We start from the raw sequence: 18,660 nt of genomic DNA on the forward strand, positions 1-18,660 counted from the left end.
CACTTGAGGGCCTAATAAGTACAGATCTTAATTGAGGGGTATCAATGGGGTTTGGCCTTATAAATATGTAGTCTCTAAGATGTGATTCTATTATAGACAAGCATGGATGACATGCCCAAGTCCATCAATCCACAAACCAATAAGTCATCTGTAACTTCACCAAGCAGAGACTTGACATCCTTAAAAATTTTCAAAAAGGTATGCACTTTCAAGGCAGAAGCCGTATCAAGAGTCCCTATCTATGATACACTTCAGCTGATATTGAGCCATTTGATGCACAGTGGGATCAATATATACTTGCATTTCGGGATGAGCCCAACATAAATTGAAATCGTTGATATTAAAAGGAAAAAAGAGAACAAACAAACAAACATTTAGCACATCTAAGTAAAATTTTGAGCAGGCAATGAAAACTTAATACAAAATGTTTTGCAAGCTTTTGCTGCCAAGTGCCAACAGTATAGCAACAAAAATCATGTCAGTACTAATACATATGGGAAGATCTATTCCATTTTCTCTCTGAACAAAAAACATAGTACTGCATCCTCCCAACATTAGAAACTATACTCAAATTTAGCAGAAACCAGAATCCACTAGGATTTAAAGCATGAAAACTCAATAAAGAAGAACTTTTTTTCAATTTATCCCCATGTTTAATGGCGCTTCCTGCCGCGACCACCACACTTATTCTTCTTGCCCTTGTTCTTTTTATTACCACCCTTACTCTTCTTCTTCCCTTCACCAAAAGAAAAAGACTGCTTCCTATCAAATGAAGCTTTAGGTGCAGAAGGTTTTAACAACTCTTTAACATCAAGCACCCCATTTCTGAAGTGACCTTCAGTTGATTTCAGCACCCTGTCCTCAGGTCTGCGCCTTCCTGATGCTTTTCTTGAACTACTTCCCCCGAATCGTCCAAGTACCAAATTCTGCAAGACAAATAAGTTAGCAACTTATGTTAAGGGGAAATTCCAGTAAACAACTCCAAAGAGAGCTGATTTTTGAACCTCTTCTTGCATTTTCTCCTCCCTTTCCTTCTGTTTCTTCATCATTACTCGTGCTACACTTAGTGGTAATCTCTGTTTCTTCTGAGGCTGCCACGATTAAAAGGAACAGTATTAACAGATGCAGAAAATATTACAGTATTCATCAAAAAAATTGAAGAAAATACTAACACTGCAAATGTATTATTCATAAAGTTCATTCCTCACCTTCCCACCAAGTGCAACTACTTTCTTGTTCTCCAACTCCTTTTTTTCCTTCCATGTCATGTGCGCGGAGCCTGAAAATAGGACAGAGAACCTAGTCGGTGCTAATCTATCCAAGAAAATGATCAAGCACTAAATCTGTTTTCATAAGACAGCATCCAACCTAACATCAACATTAAGTACATATTAACACCATGCTATACATGAAGAGGGTCCGGTATGTAAAGAAGTGAGAGCCGCGGGAGCTTGATTATCATCCTTCTTAGACTATCAAATAAATTACAAAGCACCCATATTTTACATAAGGCTCATCCCATCAGCACTGTGTTAAAATCCTGATAGCACTATATAAAAATGAAACAGAATAATTGGGAAAAAGAATCAAATAGTCGAGTTTCAATTTGGTCATGCTAAGAAGCTCTTCGCTAGGAAAAACTTCTATATTCTATGAGACTTGTCAAGTACACCCAGTTCAACTGGAAATCTAAATGTGATGAACCTGTTGAAGTTAATTAGGGTAAGGTGGCTAAGACAGAAACTTGGACAGGAAAGTTACCAAAGTCACAAGAAGAAGAAATGTTTTGGCAGTGAAAAAGGAATTTTGATGGATGAGTGTTTGAATGCCTTCGGGATGATATAAACCAAGGAAGACTGACACAAAATGGAAGTTTACCAACTTCAATACTATTGGTTCATTGGAACCTTTTTCCAAATAAGTTGCATGGGCTACCTTTTCTATACAAGACTGTGGATATCATTCTTTCCCGATATGTGCACAACGAAAATGCGTACAACTTCAGTTGCTTAGTCTTTGAAGTATAAACTTTATACTTAGTTACTATGTATGAGATGTTTATTACGCATTACTTTCATTGTGTGATCAACCTGATGACTAAGTCAATGATGTTCAATGAATGGTTTGGATTTTAAGTACTTGAATAGTTGTCTATGTCTATGATGAGAAAAAGATCATGAGTTGTAACAAAGAGGTGATACACAGCCAGTGAATCTGTTTTATTAATAGTCACAAATCTAGAACCACATTGTTGCTTTCTACAGTAACAATGATTATTTATATTGCACTGTCCAATTCTATCACCCTGTGTAATGGAGTTCAAGCCTATGGAAGAAAAGGAACAAGTAACTGGGTAGCACCATTGCCTATCACTCTGTCCAATTCTACCACATCGTTGCTTTCTAATGATTGATTCAATATATCGATTGTTGGCGTGTAGTTTATAACTCCCTAACTGGGTGGCACCATTGTCCTTTCCTTGTATACTTTTGACGTGCATTCAAGATTCCACTTCCAAATTAACATGATTTGAGATAAAGAAACTGTAGCTTCAGCACTACTTCTATGTCAACTGGATGGCACTCTATCCATAATAAAGTAGAAACCGTCATCTCAGGCAAAGGAATGTAAAGTTTCCTTCATATGTCTGGACCAGATTAAGGAAAAGCATTTCTCTTCTTTTAAAAGAAGGGTAACACAGCAAGTAAAGGCATTTAATCACCAAGCATCGAGTACAGTCCTAACGCTGGAATTTGAGATGTTTTTTATTAAGCTCCTTCATGTCCATATTTAAGGATATTGCCGTTATGTTTGTATTAAGCTCCTTCACAAGAAACTATTATTATGCAACCTCAGATTTCTAAGCCCCATTCCATCTGCTTTCTTGTTAATCATCACTTTTTGTCAATTGACCAAGTCTAGCTTCCTTTTATCTGCATTAGCTTCCCACAAGAAATTACTACTTATGATGTTCAGTGTTTTCTTTCACGGACAGCTTAAAAGGGACGTCAGATGTGTTGGAACTCCATCCAACAAACTGCTTATCAAGTTAAATCTGCCACCAAAAGATAAATAGTGTTTTTCCATGGGTCAATTTATTGGTACATTTATTTATGGACCCTTGTGAGATCCTTTTTTTCATTCTTTTTAGCACCAAAAGGAAGACCCAAATAACTAGTAGGTAGTTGTTCAACCTTGCATCCCAATACCCCAGCTAGCTCGTCAACACAATTGTAAGCATTGATGCTAAACAAGCTGCTTTTTGCCAGAATCACCCTAAGACCAGTCACAGCCTCAAAAGTTAAAGTTAGTAGAATCCCTCTGCAACAACAACATACCCAGTGTACTCCCACATAGTGGGGTCTGGGAGGGTAAAATGTACGCAGTCCATACCACTACCTCCAAAGAAGTAGAGAGATTGTATCCGATAAATCCCCGGCTCAGAACAAAGGACAATAAACACAGTCATAATAAAATATGCCGCAGGATGAAATAACCAAAAAGAAAACACCCACTACATAGTTCTCTACACTATCACGCGCGCACACACCTCACCCCCAACTCTCCTATGACTACTAGCACGACTGCAACCAAAGCACTCCTAACTATTAGCTACGCCTCACCCACCCACCCTAGCCCTCTACCCTAATTCGCATCCTCCATAACTTTCTATCTAGGGTCAGTCCTCAGTAAGTTGTAGCTGATCCATATCATGTCTAATCACCTCCCTCTAGTATTCCCTCCAGTATTTCTTCAGCCTACCTCTACCCCTCTTAAAACCATTCAAAGCCAATCTCTCACACCTACGAACTGGGACATCAGTGCCCCTCCTCATCACAAGACCAAACCATCTCAACCTCACTTCTCGCAACTTATCTTCCACCGAAGCCACACCTACCTTCTCCCAAATAGTCTCATTTCTAACCCTATCTCCCCTGGTAAGCCCACACATCCAACGCAAATCCTCATTTCCGCCACCTTCAACTTTTGGATATGAGTGTTCTTGACTAGCCAACACTGCGACCCATATAGCATGGCCGGACGGACTGCCACTCTATAAAATTTACCTTTAAGCTTGGGGACACCTTCTTGTCACATAAAACTCCCAAGGCAAGCCTTCATTTAATCCATTCTGCCCAATACGGTTCGTGACATCCTCGTCAATCTCTCAATTCCCCTGAATCGTAGACCCAAGATACTTAAAACTATCCCTCTTACAAACATCCTGAGAATCCTTCTTCACTACCATCTCATCCTCAAGCGCCAAATCACTTAACTTGCATTCCAAGTACTCCGTCTTAGTCCTACTCAACCTGAACCCTTTAGATTCCAGCGTTTTCTCCAAACCTCCAACTTATCATTAACACCCCCCGAGTCTCATCAATCAAAACTACATCATCGGCAAATAGCATACACCACGACACCTCTCCTTGAATACGTCGCGTCAAAACATCCATCACCAAGGTAAATAAAAACGGGCTAAGAGTAGATCCCTGGTGCATCAATAAGAAAAAACTGGAATTAGATTTTGGAAATAATTGACTCAAATAGATGCTCATCATAACGTTTCCTCTAATCAAGTTCATCATAACCTTTTTTTTATCTTCTTATTCGTGTTCTATTGATCAGAAGCATCCAGCAGCACCTCGCCGGTTTAGAATTTGAAAACAAAATGGCCAAAGAATCAATTAGTAATATACCTTTTATTGCCAAAAGACCTTATCTTCTCCTCTTGGTAAAGAGAGTCTATATCTCGATGTTGTTAAAGGTATGAATGAACACTTTACCCTACTTGGTTGGGGGTGGGTGAGAGCTTAGCAGTTGCTTAGTCATTCAAAAGTCAGACTGTCGTAAGCCCGACACTATTCTATTTACTCTCTCAAATGAGGGACTGGTTTATTCTGCTATAGGGGCCATCTCTTGCCATCCCTTACCTATGGTTCGGGAAAGGGATTGACCGGAATGATTGCAATGAGACACACCAACACCACTACTTAGAGGTGGAAAGGGGGCGGTCGGAGGATGACAGAGCAATCACGCCTTTCTCCCTCCTTACATCTATTGGGAGGGAACCTCCTTTCAGAGTGTGATTCGTTGTTTCCAATGCGGTTAATTGCTATTAGGCTTTTCAAGGTATAGAAATTGTTCTTTAATCTGCTTCACAGATTATCAGAGTATCATCCGCATATAGAACGTGAGATATATCACACTTAACACCAGCTCTTCTTCCAGCCTGTAATCCCCTTATCCAACCCAAATTCCCAGCCTTTTTAGCATTCAGTTAGGTATCTCCATAGGCAAAACAAATAGATATGGAGATAAAGGACCCCCAGCCATAATCCTCCAAAAGATTCGAAAAAACCTTGAGGACTTCCATTAATAGAACTGAGAATCTCACTGTGGATATACCATATTCAATCCAGTACAGCCATTTTTGACCAAAATTCATTTGTTCGTGATATCCAAGAAACATTCCCAGTTAACAGTAGCTTCAGTTTTAGGCTAGGATCTCATCAGCTCTACTTTGTACATCATATGAGGAGCTCCACAATTTATCCACCAGTTCATTGAAGTCCCTGTGTTCCAGCCGCATATCCTCAAACTTTAAGTTACCCTGCCCATTATTCCAATCACCGCATTCTAATAAGATAGGCAATGGTTTAAAGCCAGCCTAGGCAGCACCCTTTGTTTTTATCATATTGAAGAACTCACCCATGTTTCTGGAAATAGAAATTTATCTATCCTGGAAGCACTTGGATTGTTCTCTCCTCTAAAACCATGTATCGGAACCATCATGAAGAGGTGGATCCAGCAATGATAGACCATCAATGATTCTGGAAAAATCCTTCATAGCTCTAGCGTTTCTTGTGCTCCCTCTACTTTTTCATCGAATCTGATAACATTAAAATCTCCACAAACTATACTCTCACTATGGTTTCAAATTCTTAAATATACATATGAATCACAAATACAATGTTTCCCCACATTCGGGCAATAATAAGATATTGGTTAAATTGCTTAGGATGATAACTGAATCATAATGCTAGATTATTGCATTGTCATAGGAACAGAGTCCTGACTGGTTCATGAACAAAACAGCTTACAGAACATATCATTGACTAAAATTAATCACATAAATTTTGAACAGCCTTACTCCTTAGACAAAGGGTTCTTTCTTTTTCTTTATCCAAAAACCGAAACCCGAATAACATGAAATATGCTCTATAGAATAGAAACTACATGAAATTATGTTTTGGTCAAATCGGATTTTAAAAAATAGTAACCCTTAATCAAGAGAAGACCAGAAAAAAAAAACAATACTCACCTACAAATTCCATCTCCTTCAATATGGACTTAAAATCCATCTTTTCTTCCTTCATGTCCATATTTGACCAAACCTTGGTGAACTTACCTTTGCGCTGTTCCCTTCAGAATTTACAAGTAAATCAATCAGACAACATTCATCATCACAACAACAACATCAAACGACATTCATCATCACAACAACAACACCACATTTAAAGACTTCATTATAAGAAAATAGAGAGAAATCAACTTACCTTTGCTTGGCCTAAATTGAAGAGAAAGAGACAAGCGGTCACCCGAAAATAGCAAAGCAATCCTTTTCCGGAATTCAGATTCTGTCGAAAAGCAACATCAAATTAGCTCAGAGAGGAAGACCACAACCTATTTTTCCAGATTTTTATGGTCAAGGTTGATCAATAAAGTCCAAAACAACAAGTGATTTATTCATTTGTCCCAATTTTAATAAACAGGGTCACTAAGTACTCGTATAACGATAACTCAATAAGAGTTGGCATGAATTTGATAAAATTAATTGAGATGCACACAAGCTAATCTAATCGAACACCGATGAGAAAAAGTTAAAGGGATACTTTTCCAATTGCAATCTCATCTAATTTTGGAAGCAATCAAGAGATATAACTAAAGCCAGTTAATATACAAGCAAGTGGTTAATTAGTTAATGAGAATACGTATTGCTACAGTTTAGAAAGTGGAAACTAAAACCAGCTAGCGTAAAAGAAGCTGTGTCTGTATTGAATGCAATTGTTGTACAACTTACTCTATGCTAATTAATTCGACGCAAAAAAAAGAGTAAATCACCAGCTGCCACACAAAACTGAGAAAACAACATATACTTCTCAACTAAACAGATGGTAGTAATACACAACTCTGAGCATCATCAACAGATGAATTGTTGGTAATATCTACAGCTCAGAACGGCCAAAACTTGAATAAATGGCTCTTTTCTGTATGCAACTCTAATTGTATTTTTGCATAGAAAAAGAAATTGACAATGTAGCAGAAGAGAATTGTACTTCGAAATTCAAATAACACAAAAAAAAAAAAAAAAAAAAAGTTACTGTCGAGGAGAGGTCGGGTCGCCAGACGTGGTTGCCGGTGACTGAGTTGCTTTCGTCGCCGGTAGATTGTTGTCGGAGAGGTCAGGTCGGGTCGGGTGAGTTCCTGTCGTAGAGTTGCTGGGGTGAGGGTTGTTGTGATAAATTGAGATTAGGGTAATTACCAAGGAAAAGGGGTATTTTGATGGGTTGGGTTGGGTTGGGTCGGGTCAAATATTTACCAGGGGTGTTCATGGTTTGGGTAAAAAACAAATCGAACTACGATCCAAACTAAACCGATTAAAAAATATGATATTTGGTTAGGTTTTGGTTTGATTTTGAATTTTAAAAAATCGATACTAATTCAGTTTGGTTTTACTCTAAAATAACCGACAAAATAACAAAATCGAACCAATATATATATATATATATATATATATATATATATATATATATATATTATATTTTATATTTTATTCATGATTTAACTTTAATCGTAATACATTCAGTCATATGTTTTCATCCAGTTGATAGTACCTTATGAGATTCTAAATAAATTTCGCGCTTTAAATGACAAATGATATTAATTTTGAAAATAATATCTTGTTATATATTGAAATTTACAGCTAGGATTCATTAAACTATAGACAATCACTAATTTTAACTTTCCTTTTTAACCTTGTCGAGCAAGGAGTTCATGTGTACGTCTTTTGCGGGGTTTATCATATCATTCTGTTAAATGTAATTTTTAAATATTTTTTTAGAAGCGTTCATATAATGTTGTTCATGGCTTTGCCGAAGTATAACACCAAGTTGACATCTTAGTTTCAAGGTTGAGATACAACACTCGGTTGACATCTCATATGTCAGATTGAATTTGTTTTTTTTAAATCTTCAACTTTTATCATTAGCTAAAGTTATAAACAGAAAAAATCGAACCAAACCGATAAGAACCAAACCGATGGTTATTTTTTAGTTTGGTTTGGTTTGGTTTTAGAAATTTTAAAAATGACTAAGTTGGTTTGGTTATGGTTTGGACCAATAACCGACCCTTGAACATCCCTATTTACTATTATTACAAAATTGTTGACAAATCCAAATATAAGTGTTTGATTTATTTTTAAAAAAGTTACTGTCAAAATACAATAACCTGTGGTCGATTTTTATTAAAAGATTAAAATTTTAATAAATTATATAATATTTATAATAACAACCAAATAATTTAATGCAATGTATATATAAATCAGATAATTAGTTATTTTATCATCACATTAATACGCGTATTATACTTCCTCAATCGTATAACAATATCAATGCATTTTGTAAATTAGGATGAATTTTTGGTTAATTAACTTTTAAATATGATATTTTATATATACCTCGTAATACGGCGTGTTAATCAGATAAATTATCGGTTAATTGGTTTACGTTATTACAATTTCAACAATATACCTTTGTCTACATTGACACAAGTAGTATATATATTTTCTCAATAGTATGATATCACCGTATTATTCAGAATATTTTTATATATAGATTCAATTTTTTAACTTTTGATTACTGCATATGTCAGTACATGAGATATACAGATATATACATATATTCGATTGGCTATCAACTTTCAAATACGTACTATATTGTAACACCCCGTATTCAAGTACATATATTAGCGTATTCAAGTACGTGTATTGGTCTTATTTATATGGAATTAATTTTATTTTATTTTATTTATACGGGAATTTGCCCGTCGATGGTTCCATACGAAGGTTATTGAATAAGCTTTCCAACGATATAAAGATTTCCAAAAACGGATAGGTTTCGGATATAATCGAGCACGTTCGAAACTATAAAACGGTGGCCGGGATATTGGGAATAGTAAATGTGCAGGAAAATTTCCTGCACACGAACTACTGAGGCCAGCCATTTTTTTGGGTCAACTTTGAACGATCATAACTCCCTTAATATAATAAACTGGGAGAGCTGCCACCTATGAAAAGAAAGATCTTTGAGTCTTCTTTCCAATGCAATTGGTTTCATCCAAATCCGACATCTAAGTAATGAGTTATACTCGTTTTACTTCAGCCTCTCAAAACAGATTTTTAGGGTCAACTTCAAACGATCATAACTCCTTGTACAGGACGAACTGGGTGGCCTACTTTATATTAAATGAAAGCCCTTTGAATTATCTTTTCAATGATACCAATTTCACCCAAATCCGATATCGGAGCAAAGAGTTATGGTCGATTTACTTTAGCCTATCAAAACAGTCCACCATGGACAGATTCGGATTTACTTAAATTTTAAGGGCAATATGGTCATTTTTCATCACCTCATGGACGAAAATTGGTCATTATATACATATACTTAGCCTCATATCCATCATTTATCATCCAAATTATTGAAGAATAAGAAACCCTAGCCTAAGTTCAACTCCAATTATCTTGTGATTCAACCGTAGAAAATCCAAATTGATTCTGTAGTTGTGTTCACCGTCTCGAGGGCTTCGAGAAGCATCCCTTATTTGTGCCAACAGGACTTCGAAATCAAAAGGGCCATTTTATGGTAAGGATGTAAATTATGTTGGTGTTATTTATATGGATATGTATATATATATATATATGCATGTGAGCATAAGAAGTATGTTATTTGATTGTTGTTGAAAGATGATTGGAAATGATGTTGGATTATTCTTGTGCATAGTTGGATTATGTTAAATTGTGAAGGGATTTGGTGTGATGATGTGGTATTGAAATGATGATTATATATATATATATATATATACACATAAACCGATTGTTCAAGTTGGTTTTTGGAATGCTTTGCAAATATTGATTGTATGGAATTATGGAAGAGAATTGTGGTGTTGGGTTGCTAATACTAGATGCCAAACATTTCATTGTAGATAAGTGATTTGTAAAGGCGGGAAGTTGTGTTGAATTGATATCCGAATCTACAACGAGGTATGTAAAGCATATTCTAACGATGTTCTTTGGCATGAAAACACCAATGTTCCATCAAGTAAGATTTCGAGGTTGTCCAAAAACATGTATTGTTCTACATTACCAACAAAGTTGTTTCCATTCTATAAAGTGTCAAAATGTTTCATTGATATACCGAAAGGCTCCTATTTCATTGTTGTGATATTGATGATTCCGAAACACATTGTTGATGTACCAATGAGTCTTTATTACATCGTTATTGTATAGAAAGTCTATTACTTGGTTCCTATTGATGTATCATTATTCCAAAGGTACTATATTGGCATGAACACTAATGTAATAATCTCAAAAGCTTTTGAACTAAGTTATTGGAAAGATCTCTTATGTGTGTTACTTGATATACGTGTGGGTGGTAGCTCAGGGGCTTAAGCCTAGCATGGGCCGATCCCGATATTTGATATGATTACAATTGATATGTACTGGGGGCAGCCTAATGGTCACAGTACGGTACAGTATTGATTATTGTTAGGTGGTTGGAGGTTCGGGAGGAGGAGGTAATGGCAAATGATAATTGTAAAGAATGAAATGAACGAATGTATACCGTTCCACAAATGTGTTTGAATTCAAGAACCCAATTCAGATTAATGATAAGATAATGTACATGATCCTAAAAGTGTTTATGAAGTGTGGTTCACTTCTATTATGATTTATTCACTTGCGTCTGATTTTCTTGATCCCCCATACCACATATGATTATTTACAACTTTACATACTCAGTACATATTTCGTACTGACATCCCTCATGGGGAACCTGCATTTCATGCTGCAGGCACAGGTGCTTCAGCTCATTCACAGCATAGATAGGAGCCAGGTCATACAGCTATTGTTGGTGAGCTCCAGTTTGCTTCGGAGCTTTCCGAGTCGGTCCCTTATGTTTTGTTATTGTACAGGAGTCATGTGTGGGCGGGGGTTTGTCCCGACCCTAGTTATGTCATGTATATCCTAGAGGCTTTTTGTAGACATAAGGAAGGGTAAAGTCATGAAAGTTTATATAGTGATGCTATATTTGTATATGTGGTGGCCCCGACGGCCAAGTGTATATATATATATATATATATATATATACCGATACAGGTAATTAGACCCTTCTATATGCAACGAAGTGCTGTCTAAATTTTTGGTGACATGTAAGTGAAAGTACAGGTATTTGAACGGGTTCTCCCGGGCCTTCTCGGCTTCGGGTGCCAGTCCGGCCCGATGAGATTTTGGGGCGTGACATATATACATCACATACACGATTTTATTATCCCATAATAATACAATTTACATATACTCAGATGAATTGTCGGTTAGTTTATCTTATGTTATTATTCCTTCAACGGTATACTATTACCTTGATCGATCGATCGCATGATATTAGCATTTATAACTGGATACATTTAGTTAGCTTTAATTTCAACTATGTACATCGTTACATAATAAACACTATATACACCTACACACTATCGACTATCAGGTTCTAAATACGTACTATATACATCACATCCACGAGCATATTACCTCATAATACAACACCTTTATTGTATTCTATGAATTATCGGTTATATATATGTACGTTACATTATTATAACTCCAATAGCATAGTATTATTACCTTAACTGCATGATATAAACATATTTATTATACAAAGATTATGTTTAACGTAATTTATTTATTTAACGTAATTTAACGTATATACAACGGAAATTATATTTATTTTATATACTGAAACATAAGTAAAAAATAAAGATTATGTTTAACGTAATTTATTCGTTTATTTTTTAGTATAGTTTTTTAAAAATATTTAAGTTTAATTAACTTTATTATTATTATATAGGTTATCGACTACGTATGATCTGTGTAATTAAAAAAAATTATATATTTTAAAAATACATTTGATTTTACATATAGTAATTAAAATGTTTTTTTTAAATCAAAAACGATCACTTGTAGTCACTTTTATATAGGTATTTTAATTTAATTTTTAAAGAAAAGCGACCACGAGCGGTCGATTTTTAAATAATTTTTTGTATTATTATTTTTTAAAATCCAAAAGCGACCATAAGTGGTCGCTTTTTAAAAATATTTTAATGGTCGCTTTTTAAATATTATTTTTAATTTATTTTTAAATAAAAGCGACCACAAATGATCGTTTTTTGTAAATAATTTTCTTTATCAATTTTTTAAAAAATAAAAAAGCGATAACATGTGCTCGTTTTTTCATTTTTTTTTTAGAAAAGCGAACACTTATGGATGTTTTTATTTTATTTTTAATTTAATTTTTTAAATAAAAGCAACCACAAGTGGTCGATTTTTGTGAGTAATTTTATTTTCTAGATTTTTAAATCAAAAAGCCACCACAAGTGGTCGCTTTGCAAATTTTTTTATTTTTTTTTTAAAGTGACCACTTGTGGTCGCTTTTTCAAAATATTTGTATTTTATTTTTAGTCCAAAACCGACCACTTGGGGTCATTTTTTTTATATATATATATATATATTTTAAAAATACCGATCAAAGGTGGTCGGTTTTTGTTTAAATTTTTTAATTTATTTTTAATTAAAAGCGACCACTTGTGGTCGCTTTTACAAAAATATTATTTTAATTTTTTTTAATCAAAAAAGCGACCACAATGGTCGCTTTAAATTTTTAAAAACATAACAATTAATATAAAATGGTTATTTGATACTTTTAAAATATAAACGACCACATGTTGTCGCAAAAACTGCCTTTTCTTGTAGTGGATATAGTATTAAGCGAACAATATCAAAATGAAAAATATTACTTACTTGAATTCATGTATGGATATATTAGGAATAATAGCCTATAATAAGGCCATCACTTATCCACATACAAAAAATAAAAATGTTAAAACACAATAAAAATAAAAATTAAAATTAAAATTTTTAAAAAAGAAAAGAAAAGGAAAGAAAAAAGGAAGAGCATAAGAAAATGCTGTAAATAAAACTAATGAAATACATGTTTGTTGGGTTTGAAATCGAGAGAGCGCCATGCGGAAGCTAATAGTTTGCAAACTATTTGAGACGATAAATAAGATGACAAAAAATTACTAAAACATAATATTATTCAGCCAATTGGCCTACACATTGAAAAATCTAAATAAAAAAAACCTAAAAACTATTTGAGAGAAAATCTCTTCTAAACAAGACGCTTAAACGACTACATTGTGGATACTATCGTGTTGATGTATGAAGGAAGGGTCTTATCTTTCCTCTTAGAAAGATGTTAGCCAAATATGAAAAAGTTTTATATTTTCCTTTCAGGAAAAATAAAATTAATTAAGGTATTCCTTTTATTTTTCTTTTGACAAAAGTAAAACTTAAACTTGTAAGAAAATCAGGGTAAAAATCCTAACAAATCTCCCCTTTTTGGCTTGATTTTCTTGATATAATTTGATCCATTTTTTTCGCGTGCATGATCTTCATTCTTTACATAATCTTTATCACTACTGTTTGTCATGGTTAAAAATAAGATTTAAAATATTATGGTTAAAAGTGAGTTAAAAATAAATATTTTATTTTTATTTTTAAAGATGCAGCAACAAAAATATTGAAATATGCTTAAAACTTCTTCTCCACACGTAGTTGGACAAAAAATCTTCAAATATTTAATATACTTTAATTTAAATTTTTTATTACAACACTTAAGTTTTGTCCTAAAAATTACCATGTGATGTTCTAAAATCTTGTCACTTAACTTTTCTCGTTGCTTCGTGCTCTACTTTATAATATATACAGAAGATATAGATGTATAATGAGACCTTTTAATAATTGGGAAAGCTTACTCCACACTAGTGTACTATCTCGCGCTTCACGTGATCAAAAAAGATCATTTCTTATAAATATACATGCACAAAGTAAAATATGACAGTAAACAAAATAATCCTAAATTTACTGAAAAATAAGAAAGAAATATGAAAATTAGAGGAATAAAAAAGCACTGTCACATGTTTTTTTGTTGTTCCTCCTTTTCTCGATAAGGCAACATGTTTATTGGAAGATGAGGTGAAGATCCAACTAAACCATATTTCCATGACATAATAAATATGAAATACTAAAAAATAAATACAAATATTCTCCTTTTATGGCAAAACACAAAATAGACATATGAAAATGTCAGAAAAAAATTATTTAACAATGAGACAACAAAAAAAGTTTTTATTGTAATGTATTCACGGAGCCTAAGTTGAAGTTTTTTCTTCTCAATGAGAACTCTTTTAATAATGAAGATAAATGGAGATGATCTTAGGATTTTCTTCACTCGTCAGAGCAAATCTTTTGAAGAAAACATATGCAGCTAGGGGTGTACAAAAATCAAACCAACCAATAAATCGAACCGATAAAAATATTATTGATTTATTATTATTGAGTTAACGATTTTTTAATAGTTTTATTAAAAAATTATTGGGTTATTGGTTAGTTTCGATTTTTTCTTATTGAGTTATTGGGTAAATCGATAACCCAATAAAAAAAAATATATATATATATTTCTCTTAGTTTCTCCTAACAACATTCAGTTCAAACTTGAAGATTCTTGAAAGTTAAAGCACATTGTGTAGGATTTTTGTTTGCAACTAAGATTAGATTTTTTTTCATGTTAGTTACTATTATTTTTATTTTATGAGTATTTTCTTATCGGTTAAACAAAAAATCGAACCGTTAAGGACTAAAAATCGATAAATCGAAAACCGATAAAAAATATCTTATTAGTTTAGCATATTTAAAAATAAAAAATCGATAAACCGAACCGATAATATGTTCGAACTGAACTGACCGATGCACGCCCCTATATGTAGCAGTGTTAAACCTAATAAAACTTTAAACTTTGAGTAATTTTTTGAACGCCTGAGTAACAATTGTAACTTTTAGATTCTCCGTGACAATTATTTCTTAGTGACTTTTGGCTTTTAATATATACGTAATTAATATTTGGTTACTTGTTAGTTAACATGTTTAATTACTTGTTATTTGGCATATTTCATTTTTTTGAAAATCAATTTAATTAATTTTCAAAGTTAAATCGGATTATATTAATTCAATATTTAAAATTAAAATTTAGATATTAAAAAACTATATGAAAAGTATTATAAAATGCATTTTTATAATATTATTAAAAAAAATACATCTTTAAAACGTTGGTTAAAACTCATATTGTTTGATTTCAAAAAGAAAACTATACCAATTAAAACGGAACGGAGGGAGTAATAAATTGCAAAAAATGAGTGAAAAATCAAGAAAAGTTGTACATTTAATTTTGTTTATTTAACATAATTTCTTTTGATAATTCCGTTTAATTTTAGAAAAAATATATAAACACAAAAGTGCTAAAACATAAAGGACAAAAAAAGTCGCTCAAAACTTTCATTTCGTCCAATTTATACGAGCTAATCTTTTTGTAGCGTCACCTCATTATAATGGTATTTCATTATGATTTTTTTTCGAAATCGATTTTTCATGTTGTATTTTAGTTCTCTATAATAGCATTCTACATATAACAACAACATCGTTTATTATAATGATACACTCTTTATAAAATTATCTCTCTATAACAATATACTCAAATAATATGTAGTAATATTTTATAATGAATATATTTTATAAAAAATAAAATATCAAAATATTAATGGTACGAATATTTGATTTAAAGAAAAAAATTGTATTTAAAATTATTAATATTTGTCTTTTTTATATTCATCAGCTTTTAAATTTGTATACTTTTATGATAGCTAAATGATATCTGAATGTCCAATGTATCAGCCATGAAATTCTGGAAAAAACAGTACCATATATAGATATTTTACTGAATATGAACAAATTAAATTGGAATCAATTCTTTTAAAAAGTTAATCTCGAAAAACTTTATATATGAAACTTCCCTTTCCATTCCTTTCTCCTTCCGTTTTATTTCTTTGTCTAAGGTTTTGTTTTCCTTTTTCTTATGCATTATTTTCTCTTTCTACCATTATGTAAAATCCCCAAAAATCAGTTCCATTCTTTTCTCCTTCTTTTTTATTTCTTTGCCTAAACTTCTGGTTTCTTTTTTTTATGTCAATTTTTCTCTTTCTACCATTATGAAAAATCCCTAAAAATTAGCATCTTTATGATATGCTCTTGTAATTTCTCCTATAAATTTGAATAATAATTTTAATATATAAATCGAAGTGCTTCAATAAAAAAAATGGAGAAAGAACCAAAAAAGATGAAAAAACAACATTCACGCAATCCATTATAAGAATATGTCGAATTGATGATAACTTCATAGGTAAAAAGCAGATGTACACAAGTTCATAAAGAAAATGCTTTGGGCTTTGTTTTCTTTCTTCTTACTTCACTACATGATACTCATAAAATTTTGAATTTCCAGTGGAGCCTGACTCTTATTATCATGTTCATGTCCTCGTTATTGCGCCAAAGAAGAACTATTTTACCCACGGAATGATATTTTAAATTGTACGTTGATGATGTTTAGAGGGATAAACCTCCTCTCCTTCTTTCTTTTTTTCCTTTTTCCAATGTCCACTATACTTAATTAGAGAGTGTAATATTTTGTTCATAGAAAAAATGGAAAAATAATATACCTGCAGGCCAATCATGCAAAAATAGTATATATAGGTAATAGCGATGTCTAGCTTGATCTTTAACCTCATCCATTTTAATGATATATTTGTTTGTGCTAAATTGTAGCACCTAAATTTTGAATATGATGCCTGTTTTATATAGTGCTAAAAATATAAAGGAAAAATTCTTTTCAAATTCTATAATTAATTATTGGTGCATGTATAAAGTTATAACTTGAAATTTGGAGGAGTCCATAATAAGCATAAAGTCATAAACTGTTACAGAGAGAGCAATCAATTCTGTAACTGAAGCCGTGTAAATATTTGCTCCATTATATTCCTTCAGTTACATATATTGTTCTTTTTATAAAGGAGGCAATTACTATTTATTTTACTTGAAAAATAATAAAAATATATCAAAAAAGATAAATAAAAATGCTGGCCTAAGAAGCATTCTGTTTCTCGAGAGAGATTGGCCAACAACTTTCCCAGCATTAGGAGAGTTATCCACATGCATAGACAAAACTGCTGGCCGTGATGTTGCACGGAGCGGCCCCGGGCATGGGCTCAGTTGCGAGGGCCTTGCTAGCCCCTATTTCATTACAAACAAGGACCATAACCAACATCACAGCTAGAAAAGAACGTCCCTAATTAGTTATTGTTGAGAGAATTGATTAAAGTAGTGGAAGTAACGAAAGTAGATGCCTCAATTTATAATGGGGGGATTCGATGGAAGAAATTGTAGTAAAGTTGGAGATGATTTTTGCGATATGGCACTATACAACTGGAAAGTTTGTACATATTGGCGACAGATATGTAGTAAAACATATGATTACAAATCTAACCGATAACCATATTTTACCATTAGAATATTGATTGGGAAAAATGTTCAATACACATACGAATTTTAAGTAGTCGAATTTTTTTTTCCACTCATACTTCTCTCACAAACTTTAAAAAAATAACTTAATTTATATTCATAACTTCAACTTCAACCCTAACTCCATAAAATTATAATTTTTATGACCAAACAGGTAATAAATCTTAATAAAATTTGTTGTAATACATCTGAATTTTGTGGGGATTCTATGATCCTCTTAAACTATTTATTGGTGTATTTTAGTGACATTTATAAGTTAATAAAAAAATAAAAAGTTCTAAAAAAAATTAAAAAAAAATTAGCGCAAATAAATTTCAATAAAATACACTAATAGTATAAGGGGTCATAGAATTCCCGCAAAGTTCTAGAGGGTCATAGGACTCCCTGCAAAATTTAGACGTGTTACAATAAATTTCATCAAAGTTTAGATATATTTGACAACATTTTTTCATATTGATTCATATGTTACACTGATATAAGTTTTCGATGGATGGAATCACGAAGATTTGTCCACCCGATACGGATTTGAAAGTGAGAATTGATACACAACTAGTTTTACTTTAAGAAGACGAAGACATTGCATAAGAATGTGAGATATACCTGAAAATAAGTGATGTATCTACATAAAATTAAGTGATACATTCATATAAATTTAAGTGATGTATCGAAGAACATGAGAACTAAACCATAGATTTTTAATAATTTTTTTCAAAATTTGAAATTTATTTATGCAGCTTTTACTATAATAAACTCTTGTAATTCAAGCATTTTTCATAACCCAAACATAGCGGGAGCTTATATTTTAGAGTCCATTTAGTCATAGTTCTTCTTTTACTTCTTTTCAAAAATTATTTTAGAAAACTTTA

The 18,660-nt window shown here is 32.6% G+C and overlaps 1 protein-coding gene across 4 annotated transcripts; it reads right to left on the minus strand.

Annotated features, from left to right (window-relative positions):
* Window positions 1-373: 373 nt before the first annotated feature.
* On the minus strand, window positions 374-7,563 carry LOC107875279. Of its 4 annotated transcripts, none has more exons than XM_016721926.2 (6): window positions 7,386-7,563; window positions 6,561-6,641; window positions 6,326-6,426; window positions 1,209-1,279; window positions 1,005-1,091; window positions 374-926 (listed from the first exon to the last, which is right to left on the minus strand). In XM_016721926.2, exons 3-6 carry the CDS (start codon window positions 6,384-6,386, stop codon window positions 654-656), a joined length of 492 nt encoding a protein of 163 aa, XP_016577412.1. In that variant the 5' UTR covers window positions 6,387-6,426; window positions 6,561-6,641; window positions 7,386-7,563; the 3' UTR covers window positions 374-653. The 4 variants fall into 4 exon arrangements, with proteins under 4 accessions (XP_016577412.1, XP_047270217.1, XP_016577411.1 ...); XM_047414261.1 differs by having other exon boundaries at window positions 6,326-6,419; window positions 7,413-7,551; XM_016721925.2 differs by having other exon boundaries at window positions 7,413-7,551.
* Window positions 7,564-18,660: the final 11,097 nt, after the last annotated feature.

This window comes from Capsicum annuum, chromosome 6 (assembly GCF_002878395.1).
Source record: "Capsicum annuum cultivar UCD-10X-F1 chromosome 6, UCD10Xv1.1, whole genome shotgun sequence".
NCBI lineage: Eukaryota > Viridiplantae > Streptophyta > Magnoliopsida > Solanales > Solanaceae > Capsicum > Capsicum annuum.